This window comes from Felis catus, chromosome D4, assembly GCF_018350175.1.
Source record: "Felis catus isolate Fca126 chromosome D4, F.catus_Fca126_mat1.0, whole genome shotgun sequence".
Lineage (NCBI taxonomy): Eukaryota > Metazoa > Chordata > Mammalia > Carnivora > Felidae > Felis > Felis catus.
Window position 1 is genome coordinate 12,324,678 of NC_058380.1, and position 16,332 is coordinate 12,341,009.

A 16,332-nucleotide genomic window follows, 5' to 3' on the forward strand; every position below is an offset into this window, starting at 1 on the left:
TTTTGTAATTTTGAGAAAAAGTAGCACAGACATGAAAGATTTTCAACAGTATCAATTTAATTCCTTTAAAGATACTTCTCAGACTTTTTGGGGGGCCTGGGTGGCTCAGTCAGTTAAGCGTCTGACTTCGGCTCAAGTCGTAATCTCACGGTTCATGGGTTCGAGCCCCATGTCGGGCTCTGCGCTGATGGCCTGGAGCCTGCTTCAGATTTTTTGTCTTCCTCTCTCTCTGCCCCTCCCCCACTTGCATGTGTGTTCTCTCTCTCTCAAAACCAAAACATTAAAAAATTAAAAAAAATTTTTTTAACAGACTTTTTAAGAGAAAAATTCACTGTGTTCTTTTCCCTTGATATATTTAAGAGGCATACTAAACTAGAAAAGAAACTTTAACAGGAATTTCAGGGCATTTTTTTTTTTTTTACTAGAATAAAAGGTTGAGAGATATAAGCAATGACTTTTTAAAGCGACAGCCATTACTTTTAAAGTGATCTTGGGTGCCTGGGTGGCTCAGTCGGTTAAACGGCCGACTTTGGCTCAGGTCATGATCTTGCAGTCCATGAGTTTGAGCCCTGCATCAGGCTCTGTGCTGACAGCTTGGAGCCTAGAGCCTGCTTCGGATTCTGTGTCTCCCTCTCCCTCTGCCCCTTTCCCATTCGCACCCTGTCTCTGTCTTTCAGAAATGAATGTTAAAAAAAAAAAATGATCTTAAAGACACTGCATAGAGATATGGCTTAAATGTAAGGTACTGACAGAATCAATGACCTATAGATGGTATAATTCACATATTACTATTCTTTTTCAGCACTCCTTATAAAAATGAATGAGTAAATAAATAGCTACAAGAAAACCACAGAAGCAGGGCTATGACCCAGAAGGATAACAGGTAACAATCCTAAAATTAAAATAAAAAATGTATATATACATATATATATATATGCTATATATATATATATATATATATATATATATATATATCTGCAGATAGCTTATATATATAAGCTATCTGCCCTATAAATTTTTAAAAATACATTTGGTTATTTTCTGATTATGAGTGATACAAAATGATCATTCTAGAACATTTCAAAAATACAGAATACAAAAAAAAAGCAAAAAGAGTCATTCATCACCTTATTGGCCAGAGAAAACTACTCTTAACATTCTGGCCTATCACCAGTCTTTCAGCTTTTCTCTATGCATGCATGTGCGCAGTTTATCTTTAACACAGTCTTGGGATACTCTTTTATTCTGATTTCATTCCACTAAATTATATACATATACCCATGTCATTAAATATTACTCTGTAATTTTAAACTTTTGCATGATATTTCATCCTAAGGATCATCACAATTTAACCATTCGCTCATTTTGTTTCCACTCTTGTATAAGTAACACCCTTTTGAACACATATATATATAAAGTCTATGTGCACAACTTATTTACTTAGGAGAAATTTCTAGAAGTATATTTACTGGAACAGTGAGAAACATTTTTTAAAGTTCTTCATATATATTGTCAAAGTGCCCTCCAGAGGGGCTGTGTAATTTATATTCCTACTGGAAGAACATGTTAAATATTTCTTAAATTCCTTACTAGTACTTTAATATTCACTAACTTAATAAGTGGAAAATCATGTCATTTTAATTTGCATTTCCTTTTACCATTAAGGCTAGATATTTATTTTATTCTCTTCTTCTTCCTGTGTCTTCTTATGCAAACTGCCTATTTTGCCCAATTCTCTTTTTTTATAACTGCCTAATTTATTATTTGTGATAGTCCTTAATTTTTCTTACAAGTCTTTAAGAGATCTTTATAAGGTCCCTATGTTATAAATATCTTTCTTTTTTTAAAAAATATCTTTCTTACTATATTACTGCAACTGATTTTTTTAATTCCATTTTTTCTTCAGGTAAGTTTTTATTCCATTTAGAGTTCAGTTTGGTATATGATATTAAAACCTTACAAGTATTTGCTAAAAGGTCAATCTTTTTTTTAAAAAAATTTTTTTTTCAACGTTTATTTATTTTTGGGACAGAGAGAGACAGAGCATGAACGGGGGAGGGGCAGAGAGAGAGGGAGACACAGAATCGGAAACAGGCTCCAGGCTCTGAGCCATCAGCCCAGAGCCGGACGCGGGGCTTGAACTCACGGACCGCAAGATCGTGACCTGGCTGAAGTCAGATGCTTAACCGACTGCGCCACCCAGGCGCCCCTAAAAGGTCAATCTTAATCAGCATCACAGATTGAACAAAGAATCCTTTTTCCAGTTATGTGAAATTCCATATTTCAACGAAATTTGTACACATTATGTATTGGGATTTGCTTCTGGGCCTTGTATTTTCCATTAGTGTGTTAATTACTGAGTAGTACCAAGATGACTCTCTTTTTATAAACATTTAGATAGATACTAGTATACACTGTTCCTCATTTTCATTTTTTTCAACAATTTCTTAGCTATTCTTGAAGATTTATTCTTTCTAATGTACTTTAAGAACCAATTTCTGAAGTTAAAAAATAAACTGGTGGTTTTTAGTATATATTGAGTTGTGCAGTCATCACTGCTGTCTAATTTCAGAACATTTTCATCACTTTCATAACAACTTCCATTCCTATTAGGAGTCCCCTAAATCTCCATTCCCCCCAGTCTCTGGCACCCACTAATCTGCTCTGCCTATTCTGAATGTCATATAAATGGGATTATAGGGCATGTGGCCTTCCTAATCTGGCTTCTTTCAGTCAGCAATGTTTTTAAGGTTCATCCATGTTATGGCATGTATCAGGACTTTGTTCCTTTTTTATGGCCACACAATATTCCATTGTGTGGATGGATACACCACATTGCATTTATCTACTCGTCGGTTATTGAACATTTGAGTTGTTACCTTTTTGGGGCTACTATGAATAATGCTGTTATAAACGTTGCTGTAATAAGTTTTGGTATGAACATGTTTTTGATTCTTTGGGATATATATAAGTACCTAAGAGTGGAACTGCAGGGTCATATATGGTAATTCTAGGTTTAATTTTTTGAAGACATGCCAAACTGTTTCCCACAGTGGCTGCACCATTTAACATTCCTACCAGCAACGTATAAGGGCTCCAATTTCTCCACATCTGTGTCAACACTTGTAACTGCTGTTTTTCATTTTAGCCATGCTAGTTGGTTTTCATTTGCTTTTCCCTCATGGCTAAGACGCTGAACATCTTTTCATGTCTTTATTGGCCATCTGTGTATCTTTTTTGCAGAGATGACCCTATGTGCTTTCTCAGGTGACACAAGGTATCAACTTTCAATTGGCTAGGAGTAATAAACTGGCGAACCGTGATCTTTCCTCTCACCCCACAGTCACAAATGAGACTATTTTAAAATCTACTTAAATCCACTTAGAACACACAATCAGAATAGAAAATAGAAAATGAAAATCTCATAATTCCACCCTAGCACTGTTCACAATTCTTTATTCTTTTTTTTTTCCTGAGCAGCAAATGTATACATGCTTGTAACAGAAAACACAAAGCAATATATCTGTAACATCATGTGTGAGGATATATATAAAGGTTGAGCAGTTACAACATGCCAAGCAGTATTCTTCAAAATCTCATTCAATGCTAATAATATATTTAAAAATTACATTAGGACCATCTCATATTTAGTTTAGATCCTTATCCCACAGTGAACATTTTTCTTTAAATTATCTTCCAAAATATAACTTTTAGTACCAACAAAATATTCCAATTTGTGATATAATTCAATGTAACTAATCTGTCATTATTGGAGGGTTAGACTGTTCTAGTTTTTCACTATGATAAACAGTATTTTTATGTACCAAATGTTCATATTTTATATAATAGCCAGTGTTTACCCAACACTTAGTACGAGCCCTTGTGAGAGCCACTTTATGTGGATTCTCCCATTTAATTCACAACACTTGATGAGGTAGGGATTACCACCATGCCCATTTTACAGATGAGGAAAGTGAAGGTTAGTGAGGCCAAGAAACTCCCCCAGGGCCACAAGCCAACTTGGTGGCAGAGTCAGGATTCAAGTTAGGTCTGCGTGACCACCGAGTGGAGCCTTTGATCACGACACCACCGAACCTCGTCTCCCGTTACGTCTTTAGGCAGAAGAGCTAGATCAAAAGGAACATGCCTCTTTTTGGGTAAAGTCTGTAAACGCTGCCATGTTACCCTTCAGTAAGATCATACCTGTTTCTACAAATGCTTGTTTTCACACCCTTATCAATGCTGGATACCAGCACTTTAAAAAAATAGTATTTTCAATTGTCTATGTAAAAAGATGCCAGCTCATTGAAAGGTACCAGTGATTCCTCTGTGATTACTTCCTCTAATAGACAAAGCGTAGTAGGGCATGATCTCCTAGCAGGGCCCAGTGGTTTCTAAGTGCAGAAAGGGGATTTTGTAAACCCAGCCCCCAGAGAGCACTGCGGCAGCAGTGGTGACAGGAAGAGCACCGAGGTCAAGGGCAGGGCACAGCAGGTGGACAGCCCAGGTGAGCCTCGGACTGGACCCAGGCAGCTGAGTCAACACACCGCTCATGAGTTCTCATCTTTAACATCTGAACAGTGTCAAGAAACCAAGAATTTCCCCTTGGCCCCGTGTTCCTGACTTTATGGGAATGCCACTTTAAAAGGTCCACATCAAGGTAGGAAAGTTTCCAAAGACCTCTCGGCTCACCTGGACTCTGCCTTTTTCTTTATCTTCAACGCTCCCTGTGCCCCTCCCCACCCCCTACGCACCACCAAGCTGTGGAGCTGGGATGACCAGACTCCATAAGGACCCAGATCTCCCACACCCCACCAGACCCCTGACGGGGCCACAGCCTTAGCCGTTTCCAACGAGCCCAGCCTGGATGAGAAGCCGTTTCTGGGCTCCCATCACACCCCGTGCATGTCGTAATTGCTGGTATCTGTCTCCTCAACTAGACTTTCAATTTGTTGAGAGCACTCCCTTTGTCATCATGCTACACCCAGCATATAGGCCGGCGTCTGGGAATGAAAGAGGTTCAGTACTTTTTCATGAATAAATTACAGAGTTCATCTAGCAAACTGGTAGCCAGTTTCACCTAAACTTTCTATCCGTGGGGAACAAAGAGAGGAACTAAAATTCAGTGAGCCTCTATTAGGTGCCCAGTACTTCACATGCACAAACTCCAGTAATTCTCACAATCCACTGAGGAAGGCAGTCAAGCTGGTATTTCACAGATAAAAGGTTAAAGCCTCACTTTCCACACAGGGCTAGTAGGGCCAAAATCTGAAGCCAGGTCAGTATGAATCTGTCTTTGTGCTCTTTCTACTCCAATAACATTAAGGGACACCCCCTCCGAAACACAACGCCAATATAAACCGGAGGGGAGGGGTTACTTTTCCAGAACTGTTGGTTTAAAATTCCCTTAGAATTTAAAAAAAATCCTGGAGGAATCTCTGGTTAGGATACAGAGAGGGGAGCAGGAACCTGAGAAGGGAGATGTAGAAGGGGGTGGTGAGCAAAATTAGAGAATGCTTCTCTATTAATCTCAAAGCACCACACGAGGTATTTTGACCCCTTTAAGGTGTCTCAAGCCTGGGAAGCTTTCAGAGGAGGACCGTGGATTCTTACGGCACCAACACACAAGAAGCGAAGAAAAATAGCCGCTGTCATATGCATGATGGAGTGCAAAAGGATAGCTGGTCTCAGTCTGATGAATAACGAGTCATATAACCGTGGCCAAGCCTAAGTCATTACAATTCTCTGGAAACTTCCAACTCCTCATTTCTAAACTGAAAGGTTTAGGCTATGACAGCTTCCAACCCGGCTCTGCATCCAGAAAGCTCCCTGAGCCCGTGAAAAATACTGATCTTAAATCCTGTCCTTTCCCCAATTTCGTAGGCCTGGGGTGAGACTCAGAAATCCTAAAGTGACTGACAGACTCAGCCAAGTTTGGGAACACCAGGTGAGATCTTCTTTTCCCTCCCCAGGAGAGAAGGTGAACAGGCAGCCAGCTGGTTCAGCACATCAAGTCGCAGAACAGAAGACCACCAAGAAAGAACCGGTCCAGTTCTGTAAGGCTTAATAATCTCTTCCTGTTTCAGGGCAAAATGCATTATGCTCAGTCTTCTTTGCTGCTTAAACTTGTGTTAGTTCTACCAACGTACTAACCAGAAGAGTGCCAAAAACTGCACTGGTGAGGAATGTAAACTTTTTGAATTGCCACGGCTTCCCTGGAGGTATCAGCTGCTAGATCCTTCCCAGGCTGCTGGGCCATTAGTTCCTCTACTTTCTTCCTTAAAAGTTCCTCTGAGGAGGAATTGCTATCAGAAGATTTAAAGGGCAGACAGGGAATGTGCGTAGGGAGACTGGAGGAACAGCCTTACCTTGACGTCTAGCTTGGCCAGATGCTGCAGAACCCAGATGCGATGGGACCAGGCATTATAGTTGCTTGGGTATCTCCCTGCCGCTTCACCACAGACCTCCATCTCTTCTCGTATTAGTCTCTGTGTCCTTTCTGCAGGAATTGTTCCCAAGTTTCCTTTTGTCACAAAGGAAGGCAAGGAGGTTTCCTGAATTAGCTGTTGTAGCACCCATCGCCTGTTAAGGTACATGGAATGAGAACGAGGAAAGAACATAAATCAGAGAGGAAAGCAGCCAGTTTTCTTTGATCTGAATTTCCATTCGTGCAATGCCTATCTATGAGCCCAATTTTGCGGCAGTGGGATTACTTTGTTGTATTTGTTTTTAAAGATATATTGGGGTGCCTGGGTGGCTCAGTCAGTTGAGTGTCTGACTTCAGCTCAGATCATGGTCTCGTGGTTCACGAATTCAAGCCCCACATTGGGCTCTATGCTGACAGTTCAGAGCCTGGAGCCTGCTTCAGATCCTGTGTCTCCCTCTCTCTCTGCCGCTCCCTTGCTCGTACTCTGTCTCTCTCTCTGTCTCAAAAATAAATAAAACAGTAAAAAAATTTTTTAAAGATATAATTAGCTTCAGCACCATGGATAGAGAGGATGAGGAAGAAAGGTCAGAGAGAGAAACCTTTCTAAAGCATTAAAATGTGTCAAAAAGAGATTGCCTAGTTCCAATATAACAACTCAAAAAAGTCCAATTGGCCAGGAAATGCAAAGACAAGGGGTGTGTGTGTGTGTGTGCGTGCGTGTGTGTGTGCGCGCGCGCGTGCACGCGCGCGTGTGTGTGTACCGGGTTGTGGTGGTGGTGGTCCTGGAAGGGATATTAATTAATGGCTGGTAAATCCTACAAGAGGAGTCATGGTTCACATCTTTAATTATATGTACATGCCTCACCCTATGTGTATTTGTTTGCAAATAAGAAACTGCATTATGACTGCTTTCATTAAGCAGAATTTCTTTATTATAGCAGAAAATGTGGAAAGACACAAATACAATATAATTAGTTAAACCATCAAGGAGATTTTAAAGATTTTCCCCTTGTCTATTTAAGATTTTCATTAGCATACATTTAAATGAAAAGCACTAAAGAAGCATGTCTAACCACCTAATGTCTTTAGTTTTTACAAATATTTTCTCAATAAGAAGCATTCTTATAGGTGAAATTTTCCAACCCAAAGGTTACTAGAAATTGAGTATAAAAATTCATTTTGTCATTTTCAAACAGAAGCTTTTTACTTAACAACAAAAACCTGTTTTATAAAATATTAGATAAACCTATAAATTGGTACAATAATGCACTTCCCCTGCCATCACCCCTTTCCAAACCTCTATACACACGCTCATATGCCTCTCTGAAGTGTCATCCCAATTCCTACTAAGAAAATACCATGGACTCCACAGTGGAAGCAGCTGATTTGCAATGCTAGCCAAAGGCAAGATCACAGCTAAGATACCTTGAACTAAGATCCTAAAAATGCTCAGGACTTAAGAAAAGTTCTAAGTGGCTTAGTAAACTGAGAATGGACTTCTTTATAAAGAATTTCCCCACTGACCCCAGCCGGCAAGCCCACACCATCCCATTTTAGTCAAAATGTAGTCGTTTTGTGGAGTCCCAAGAGCAAGATGCTTCAGAGAGCCAGGATGTTGAGATGAGTTTTTACGTGCATTTTGGCTGCCTCGGGCCTTTAACCTAAAAATATCCTTTGCGATTATCATCTTAGCAACTTCAGCGTGGCCTATACACCATTCACCTCAGCTGCCCTTATTTTGTTAGTTTTAATATCCACAACCATCACTACGGCAATCTGTACCAGAAACACACCTGAATGGATTCTAAAACCCGAGTTGCTCATTATAGTTGAATATGTAAATGCCATCTCTATTATGACTGCTCAGAGAGTTAATAATAACAGCTAAAATCTACTGAGTATTTAATATGTGCCAGGCACTGTGGCAGTGTTAACATACCTTAGCTCATATAAAGCCAACCATTAACTCTGAAATAGGTGTAATTATTATTCCCGTTTTACGAATGAGAAAACTGAGGCTTGAATTTCTGAAGATCACACAGAGGGCAGGTGATAGCATATAGATTTAAAAGTAGGTAACTTGGCTTAAGAACCAAGAACTCTGAACCAATATGTGACCCTGACTGACACTGTGTTTTTTGTCCAGCCATTCTGAATCCCAAGTAAGAATCCTATAGTGTAAAGTTACCACACCTGTGAATCCATGTTTCTGGACTCTTTGGAAATTTAGTTAAGGCCAGTTTTCCCAGATGTAAGTCCTTAATTGGATTTAAAGTGCCAGAGAGGATCAGCTCTTTTCTGTAAAAGAAAAGTAAAAAGAACCGTTACTCCTATCTTTCCATCTAAACATACTGCATGGCTATTAATGGAACCTCACTATGAAGTGAATTTCCAAGAAAAAGAAAAAAAAACAAAACATGAAACTCTCATAAATATCACACAAAGTAATCGAGAATATATTCTCATTATCTCAAAGTTAGCAGGATTAATAAATTGAAACAGAAGCTCTTAAATCAGTAGTGGAACTTGAATTACCAAGCTGAGGAGGGCAAAGAGCTTCTCTGGCTTGTCTCATTTCCAGAACTCACAAGGCCTGACATCAGTATCTGTAGGGCAGATCCAATACGAGTCAAGAATTGCTCTACTTGGAGTTAATCGTACACACAGTATGATTAAGATGTAAGGGAAAAAATCATTCATTCAACATTACCCTAACAAAATTACTATTTTTATTTTTCAATTTTCCCTTATGTCTTTCCCCATATGTATATATATTTAATTAACATATAATTTTATATTATGTTTTACAGCTTAAGAGTTACCTTGCCCCACAGTTCTAAAGTGAACATTTAAAACAGTCAAATAGTTTCCACTGATTGGCTATGCTATCATTTAATGACCTTTTCTTCTTTGGTTAGACATTTGGGTTGCTTCCAAGTTTTCGCTATTCTGAAATACTTCTGAAACAGAACGTTATGTTTAAGACTTCTTTTGTTTCTTTTTTTTTTTTAATTTTTTTTTTTAACGTTTATTTATTTTTGAGACAGAGAGAGACAGAGCATGAATGGGGAGGGTCAGAGAGAGAGGGAGACACAGAATGGGAAGCAGGCTCCAGGCTCTGAGCCATCAGCCCAGAGCCCGATGCGGGGCTCGAACTCACGGACCGTGAGATCGTGACCTGAGCCGAAGTCGGACGCTCAACCGACGGAGCCACCCAGGCGCCCCAAGACTTCTTTTGTTTCTACCATTACTTTTGGGATAAGTTCCCAGAAGATGTTATTTTTTTTTTTTCGTTTTTTTATTTATTTTGGGGACAGAGAGAGACAGAGCATGAACGGGGGAGGGGCAGAGAGAGAGGGAGACACAGAATCGGAAACAGGCTCCAGGCTCCGAGCCATCAGCCCAGAGCCTGACGCGGGGCTCGAACTCACGGACCGCGAGATCGTGACCTGGCTGAAGTCGGACGCTTAACCGACTGCGCCACCCAGGCGCCCCCCCCAGAAGATGTTATTACTGGGTGAAATACCTGCACGGCCCCTGATACCGTGACCGCTGCTCTCTGAAATACCAACAGAAGAGCTTCTGTGCAGTTGTAAGACTGTCATGCAGGAGCTCTCAACCTACTTCTCAGGTTCTGATAGTCCTGATTATATTCCCAATTAATTTGCAATGAATCTATTACAATACAATTAGGTCACTGACTAGAATTTACTAATCTTAAAAAGTCCTTCCTGTGGTAGGGTTGGTAATTCATTTATTTTAGAGAAATTTAATCCCATGAAGACCAGAGCCCAGATCATATACCTCACCTATTTAGATGAACTTAGTTCCTAATTAACACAATACATTTTCTTTCCAACAGCGATGTGCTCTTTCTACATTTTTGTTTGATAAGAGAAACAATTTCCCTTTTAATGAAAATACTGAACAGTGATAACAAATATTTATATTTTATAACCATTTAGGTCAGGCATTTCAGAATATAATTTGAAGTGACACTGAGGTTTATGGATGCTTTAAAAAATGGATTTGCTATTTTGCTTTCATTGGACAGGAAGTCTATGTACTTCTGTATTAGTACAGAATACTCCTGTATTAGTCACTGAAAGACTAATGCAACAGCAAATTACTTTTGCAGTCCTATGTCCTCTTTCTTCTGAAATCAGTAATGTTTCGTTCATACAGTAAGTCAGCATACCTATAGTGTAAAAGGAGACAAAATATTTTCCTATATAATTTTAACTTCTTTGTAACACAGTGTTTCTCAATGTAAGGTCCTTAACTACAGCATCACCATCATCTGAAACTTATGAGAAATGCAGATTCTCAGATCTCATCGCAGACCCACTGATTCAAAAGCCAGTGACAAAGCACTGTGTTTAGACAAGACTTCTAGGTGATGCACCAAACTCTATGGTATAGAATGTACTGTAGGCAGCCTCGTTTCCATTGACTAAATTTTAAACCTCACTTTATTTACAACTGCCTACATAGACTGTCATATATGTCTGTGAGGAAATAATCAAAATTTTATTCAGAAAAGAGCAGTCACTTTATATCTGAATCTTTACAAAGTTTGTAAAATTAGGGGTGCTCCCTTAATTTATTTTGAACAACATATATGGTAAGCTATATCAGCCTGACATAACCTCAATCAATATTATATATGGATGCTTTAAAAGATCACCAGATAGGTGTGTATGGGTGGCTCAGTCGGTTAACCGTCTGATTTGGGCTCATAATCTCATGGTTTGTGTGAGTTTGAGCCGGGCATTGTGCTCTGTGCTGACAGCTCAGAGCCTGGAGCCTGCTTCAGATTCCGTGTCTCCCTCTCTCTCTGCCCCTCTCCTGCTCACTCTCTCTCTCTCTCTCGCTCTCTCAAAAATAAACATTAAAAAAAATAAAATACCACCAAATAGAATCATAAGAAAGTAAGCAAAATTTAAATAACAATTTAATAAACATTCCTGGGGACAGGACTGAACACTGTAGGCATTAAATACTGTCATAAAATTTTAAAGATCACTTGAAAAAGAAATACAGTAATTGATTAAGGTATAGCTATCACAGAACCAAGACATAATCATAAAAGAAAATCAACTGCTCGAATGCATTCAAGTAGGAATCTATCTTGAGAAAAATTTTAGTCACACATGGATTCATAAAGTGCTATATCTCAAACAAGCTAGATACATGTAAACTTGATGTGCTCTGGAAAACTGCTGAGTAAGTTGAAAAAATAACTCTCATGATGACAAAGTCACTGATGTCCATAAACCACATAAAACATTTGAATTAAGTTGTTTGATGAAATGTAAGAATATGATGAATTAATAAGTTAAAATACTTTACATAACATGCTATTTTAAAGGTATGTGACTAAATTTAAAAATTATCAGCGTATGACATTTGCTTATCTCATGCACATAGTTTAAGATTACACATTGATATTAGCCTAAAAAGTTTTTTTTAGACTTTTCTTATTGAGGAAATGGAGTACTGCCTTAAATTTGAGGTGGCTTTATTTTCAGGCATATTGAATAAGCTGGGCTTTGAGATTCATCCTAAAAGCCTTAGGTGATACACTGCTAACAGAGGACGAAGGAAGAAAACAAAGGTCAAATAAATGTGGGGAGAGGTACCTTGGAAAGGAAAAGGCCACCTGTGTGGTTTTATTAAGAGCAGGGGGTAATGGGAACAGTGCTGTGCTACATGCACAACCTTACTGGGATGAAATTAAGCGAGGGCTTTTATATTTCTACAAAGTTTATCTCATTTAAGTTTTTCTGTCTTCTCTCCATCTCAAGTTATTAGTTATGGTTTCTCTCTACTGTCACTTGATTTAATTTGTAGGAAACCAGGGGCCGTGTATCTTGTCCATGGCTAAGTCTTCACTGGTTAGCTCAGTGCATGGCACACAGTAATGAGTGAATAAACAAATGCCATCTTTTTTTTTACTGTATATCTTTATTCTGTCTGAAATAACCATATGATGATAATAAAAATCATCCTCATAAAAACTACCATTTACTGTACACTTTCCCTGAATCAGGCACTGTGTTAAGTGACTTACATATATTATCTAATTTAATCCTCAAAACAATCCTATATTATGTAGAACCATATGAAATTGCCGATACTCAATTGTTTTGGGGTTTTTTGGGGGGTTTGTCTTTATTATTTTTTCAAAAAACATTTTTTAACTTTATTTATTTATTTTGAGAGAGAGAGAGAGAGAGAGAGAGAGAGAAAATCCCAAGTAGGCTCAGCACTGTTAGCACAGAGCCTGATGTGGGGCTCAAACTCACAAACTGCGAGATCATGACCTGAGCCAAAATCAAGAGTTGGACGCTTAACCAACTGAGCCACCCAGGCAGTTTCTTTTTTTTAAGAATTTATTTCTTAATTTTATTTCTTTTTTTAAATAAACTTTTGGGATACCTGGCTGGGTAAAGCATGTGACTCTTGATTTCATGGTTGTAGGTTCAAGCCCCATGTTGGGTGTAGAAATCACTTAGAAAAAAAAGTCTTAAACTTTAAATCTTACAATTGTTTTAAATTTACAGAAAAGTTCTAAGGATAGTACAGAGAATTCTTGTATACCCTGTACCCAGTTTCCTTTATTAATATATTATAGTACATTTGTCATAACTGATGAACCACCATCAGTAAATTACTATTGGAAGTCCATACTTTATTCAGAATTCCTTCATTTTTACCAAATGTCCTTTATCTAGTCCAGCACCCTGGCCAGAACATCACATTATGTTTGGTTATGTCTCCTTAGGCTCTTCAGACAAACCTTGGCAGTCTTTATGAGCCCTAATGAGGTATTTTATATGAAACTTTTCTTACGGTTAGACCAGGGTTTTGAGGAGGAAGAGACCACAAAGTACCACCTTTATCGCATCATTTCCCAGGGCACAGAACATCATGACTTGTCCCAGCTGATGCTGCCCTTGATGACCTCGGTAAGATGGTACATGTCAGGTTTCTCCACTGTGCTTTTTGGAAAGAAATTCCACTTAAGGAGTAGGGGAGTTGTACTCCAGCTCCCTGAGGGGACCGCCTGGATAAATTACTTGGAATCCTTCTATACGGGAGATCTGTCTACTTTTTGCTTGCTTAGTCAATTATTTATGTCACTGAGTCACTATGAACACCCATTTTACACTTCAGGGTACAATCCAGTGTATGTTATTGCTCAGGAGTTCAAGCTTTGGCTACAGAAACCCCTGACATATTCCCATCATTTTCCTCTTTGAGCACTTCCTTACTTTCTGGCTCTTTGAGATATTCCACGCTCATCTTATATATTTCCTGCCCTGCTCTTAGAATGAGACATTTCTTCAAGAAGCCTATTTCCGGGGCGCCTGGGTGGCTCAGTTGGTTAAGTGTCCGACTTCAGCTCAGGTCACGATCTCGCGGTCCGCGAGTTCGAGCCCCGCGTCGGGCTCTGGGCTGATGGCTCGGAGCCTGGAGCCTGCTTCCGATTCTGTGCCTCCCTCTCTCTCTGCCCCTCCCCCGTTCATGCTCTGTCTCTCTCTGTCTCAAAAATAAATAAACGTTAAAAAAAAAATTAAAAAAAAAAAGAAGCCTATTTCCTTTTATTAGAGAAGGGTGTTAGAAACCAGGATCTGGATGCTTAGGTTTAATTGTTTTTGATTTATAAAAACAATTCCATACGGCACAACCTACTATCACCTCAATTTTACAGAAGAGACAACTGAAGCTAGGGGAGAATCGGTAACTTAGACTCAACGTCTTGGAACTCAGATTGGAAGCAAACATCTAATCTGCATAAAATAAAGTCCCCAGGTTAACTCAATAGGCTATGAGTAAAGGACACGATCACGGGAACTTGGTGTCAGCTATTTTGTTATTTATCTTTGCTCAAAGATGTTCTGCTTATTACTCTATGTAGGTTCACGGAATGATGGAAAAAATAGGACACTGTTATGAAGTCAAGCTCCTTCATGAAGTACTTTGCTGAATTTCAAAGCAAAAAAAGTACCATTCATTTTTTTTCTGCAACTGGCTGGATTTTTAAACTGTATCCATCACTCACTGTAATCACAGGAAATCAGCTCAAAAACTTATTCTTGCGTCTATTTTTTCCCCTGAGGCCACAATACCTATGAAATGAAATGCTGATGTATTAGTACCATGTTTTAGCGGTTTCTAACATACAGTCAAAATCACTCAATGCTTCCCAGAGTTACTGCACAAGAAATACACCAACAATTAAACAGAGTGTTAAGTATCTGATCTGCAAGAGACCTTACAAGGTTAGATCAGTTTACTTTCCAAAGCTGGTTGTTTTTGCATGAAATGTACTCATGATCCTATGTCTTCATGTCAGCCTTACTGATACGAATTAAGACTTACTAGAACACACACCCACAAATGGACTTTTCTTAAAGAATCAAGGTTTCCTTTTTATTCCTTTAGCACAAAACTTCACCGATCATCTTACTAGAACAACTTTCAAAAGTGATTGCTGTGAATATCATTGAAGTCACATTTATGGAGCGAATTTCCCAAAAACCAGACCATGCAAAAATCGAAAACAGTTTGAAAAGAATCATAAAAAAATTACCTAGCTCAAATCTTTTATTTCACAGATATAGAAACTAAAACTGTTGTGAAGTTAACAGTGTTTGCCTCTAAAGTCAACTGCTAGTTAATTAATGAAAAAGGACCAAGATGTATGTTAAGACCAGGTTCTTTCTCCTGAACTGAACTTCCCTATAAAATATACAATAAATTATATATGTGTGTGTGTACATGTCTATGTACGTGTGTATGTTTGTACACTGTGCTAGTAACAATCTTTTCTGGTTGAAGGATTTTCAAGTCCTCTGTGATAATGATGAACTGAGAGCACGAGGGAAAACGGTACTCCCACTTCTCTATTACCTTCATTTCTTTTCACTCAATTTAATTATTTTCAGTGCCAGGCTGATTATGTGCCAGGCACTAGAGTAGTCGATGGTAGGGAAAGAAAGAGGGAAAAAAAAAAAAAGACGTGGTCCCTACCCATAAGAAAGCTCTCAGTTGTGAGTTTATAGCTCCTTCCTAAAAGTCTCCCTTACGGATTCCTCATCACGCAGTCTAGGACAGCAGTGCCCAACAGAAATATGTGAGTCACCAATGTGAGCCCTGTATGTAATTTCAGCTTTTCTAACAGCTACCTTACAAACAAGTATAAAGCAATGTATTTTATTTAACTCAATATGCCCCAAATATAATTTCAACACGTAATTCAATCTAAAAATTACTAACAAGGTATTTTACCTTTGGGGGTACTGAGTCTTTGGAATCTGATACGTAGTTTACACTTACAGCACATGTCAACTGAGATGAGTTGCCTTTCAAGGGCCACACGTGGCTTGTGGCCACTATACTGGATTGTGCAACACTAGAAACCTGTAGTGTCCGGGTGCTTTCTACGCCGGTTCTTTCCTCTATCCACACCCACTCCTTTGGGTGCCTCAAACAGTCTCAGGGCCTTAAATACCACCACCCATTTTCTAGTGACTCCCATATTTACATCTGGCTTCGAACTCCTGCCTGAACTTCAGATTCATACACAAGTACAAGGACACAAATCTAATGTGCCCCACGCTGAACTCCTCACTTCCACCCCGCACCCCCACCTGGATCCGCTCCTCCCCCAGGCAGCCCCATTTCAGTAAAGGGCAACTCCATCGTTTCCATTCCTCAAGCCAAAAACCAGACACAAGCTTGACCTTCTTCTCTTTCCCGCATCGAATTCATCATCTGTGTCTTTAAAATTGGTTTATTAAACACGAAGCTTATACAGTTCAATAAAATACAGTGAGAATCTCACCTTTTCCATTTCTAAATTCTACCTCCAATCACAGCATCTCTCACCTAACCAC

General features: G+C 39.0%; 1 protein-coding gene and 1 long non-coding RNA gene across 7 annotated transcripts in view; one reads left to right on the plus strand and one right to left on the minus strand.

Moving 5' to 3' along the window:
* The window catches only part of PTAR1 (protein prenyltransferase alpha subunit repeat containing 1), a 51,121-nt gene that overhangs the window by 13,226 nt on the left and 21,563 nt on the right, over positions 1 to 16,332 (minus strand). For 3 of the 5 annotated variants that reach the window (XM_023243339.2, XM_045042705.1, XR_002737825.2), the window contains exons 4-5: positions 8,621 to 8,725; positions 6,369 to 6,582 (exon numbers count right to left, since the gene is read on the minus strand). In XM_023243339.2, coding sequence (XP_023099107.1) covers positions 6,369 to 6,582; positions 8,621 to 8,725 — 319 coding nt within the window. The other 2 variants (XM_045042704.1, XM_045042706.1) reach the window with 2 other exon arrangements.
* On the plus strand, positions 686 to 15,213 carry LOC123381501. Of its 2 annotated transcripts, XR_006588587.1 has the most exons (3): positions 686 to 883; positions 5,973 to 6,056; positions 14,352 to 15,213. It is a non-coding gene; the product is annotated as an uncharacterized LOC123381501 (long non-coding RNA). The 2 variants fall into 2 exon arrangements; XR_006588586.1 differs by lacking the exon at positions 686 to 883 and having other exon boundaries at positions 5,955 to 6,056.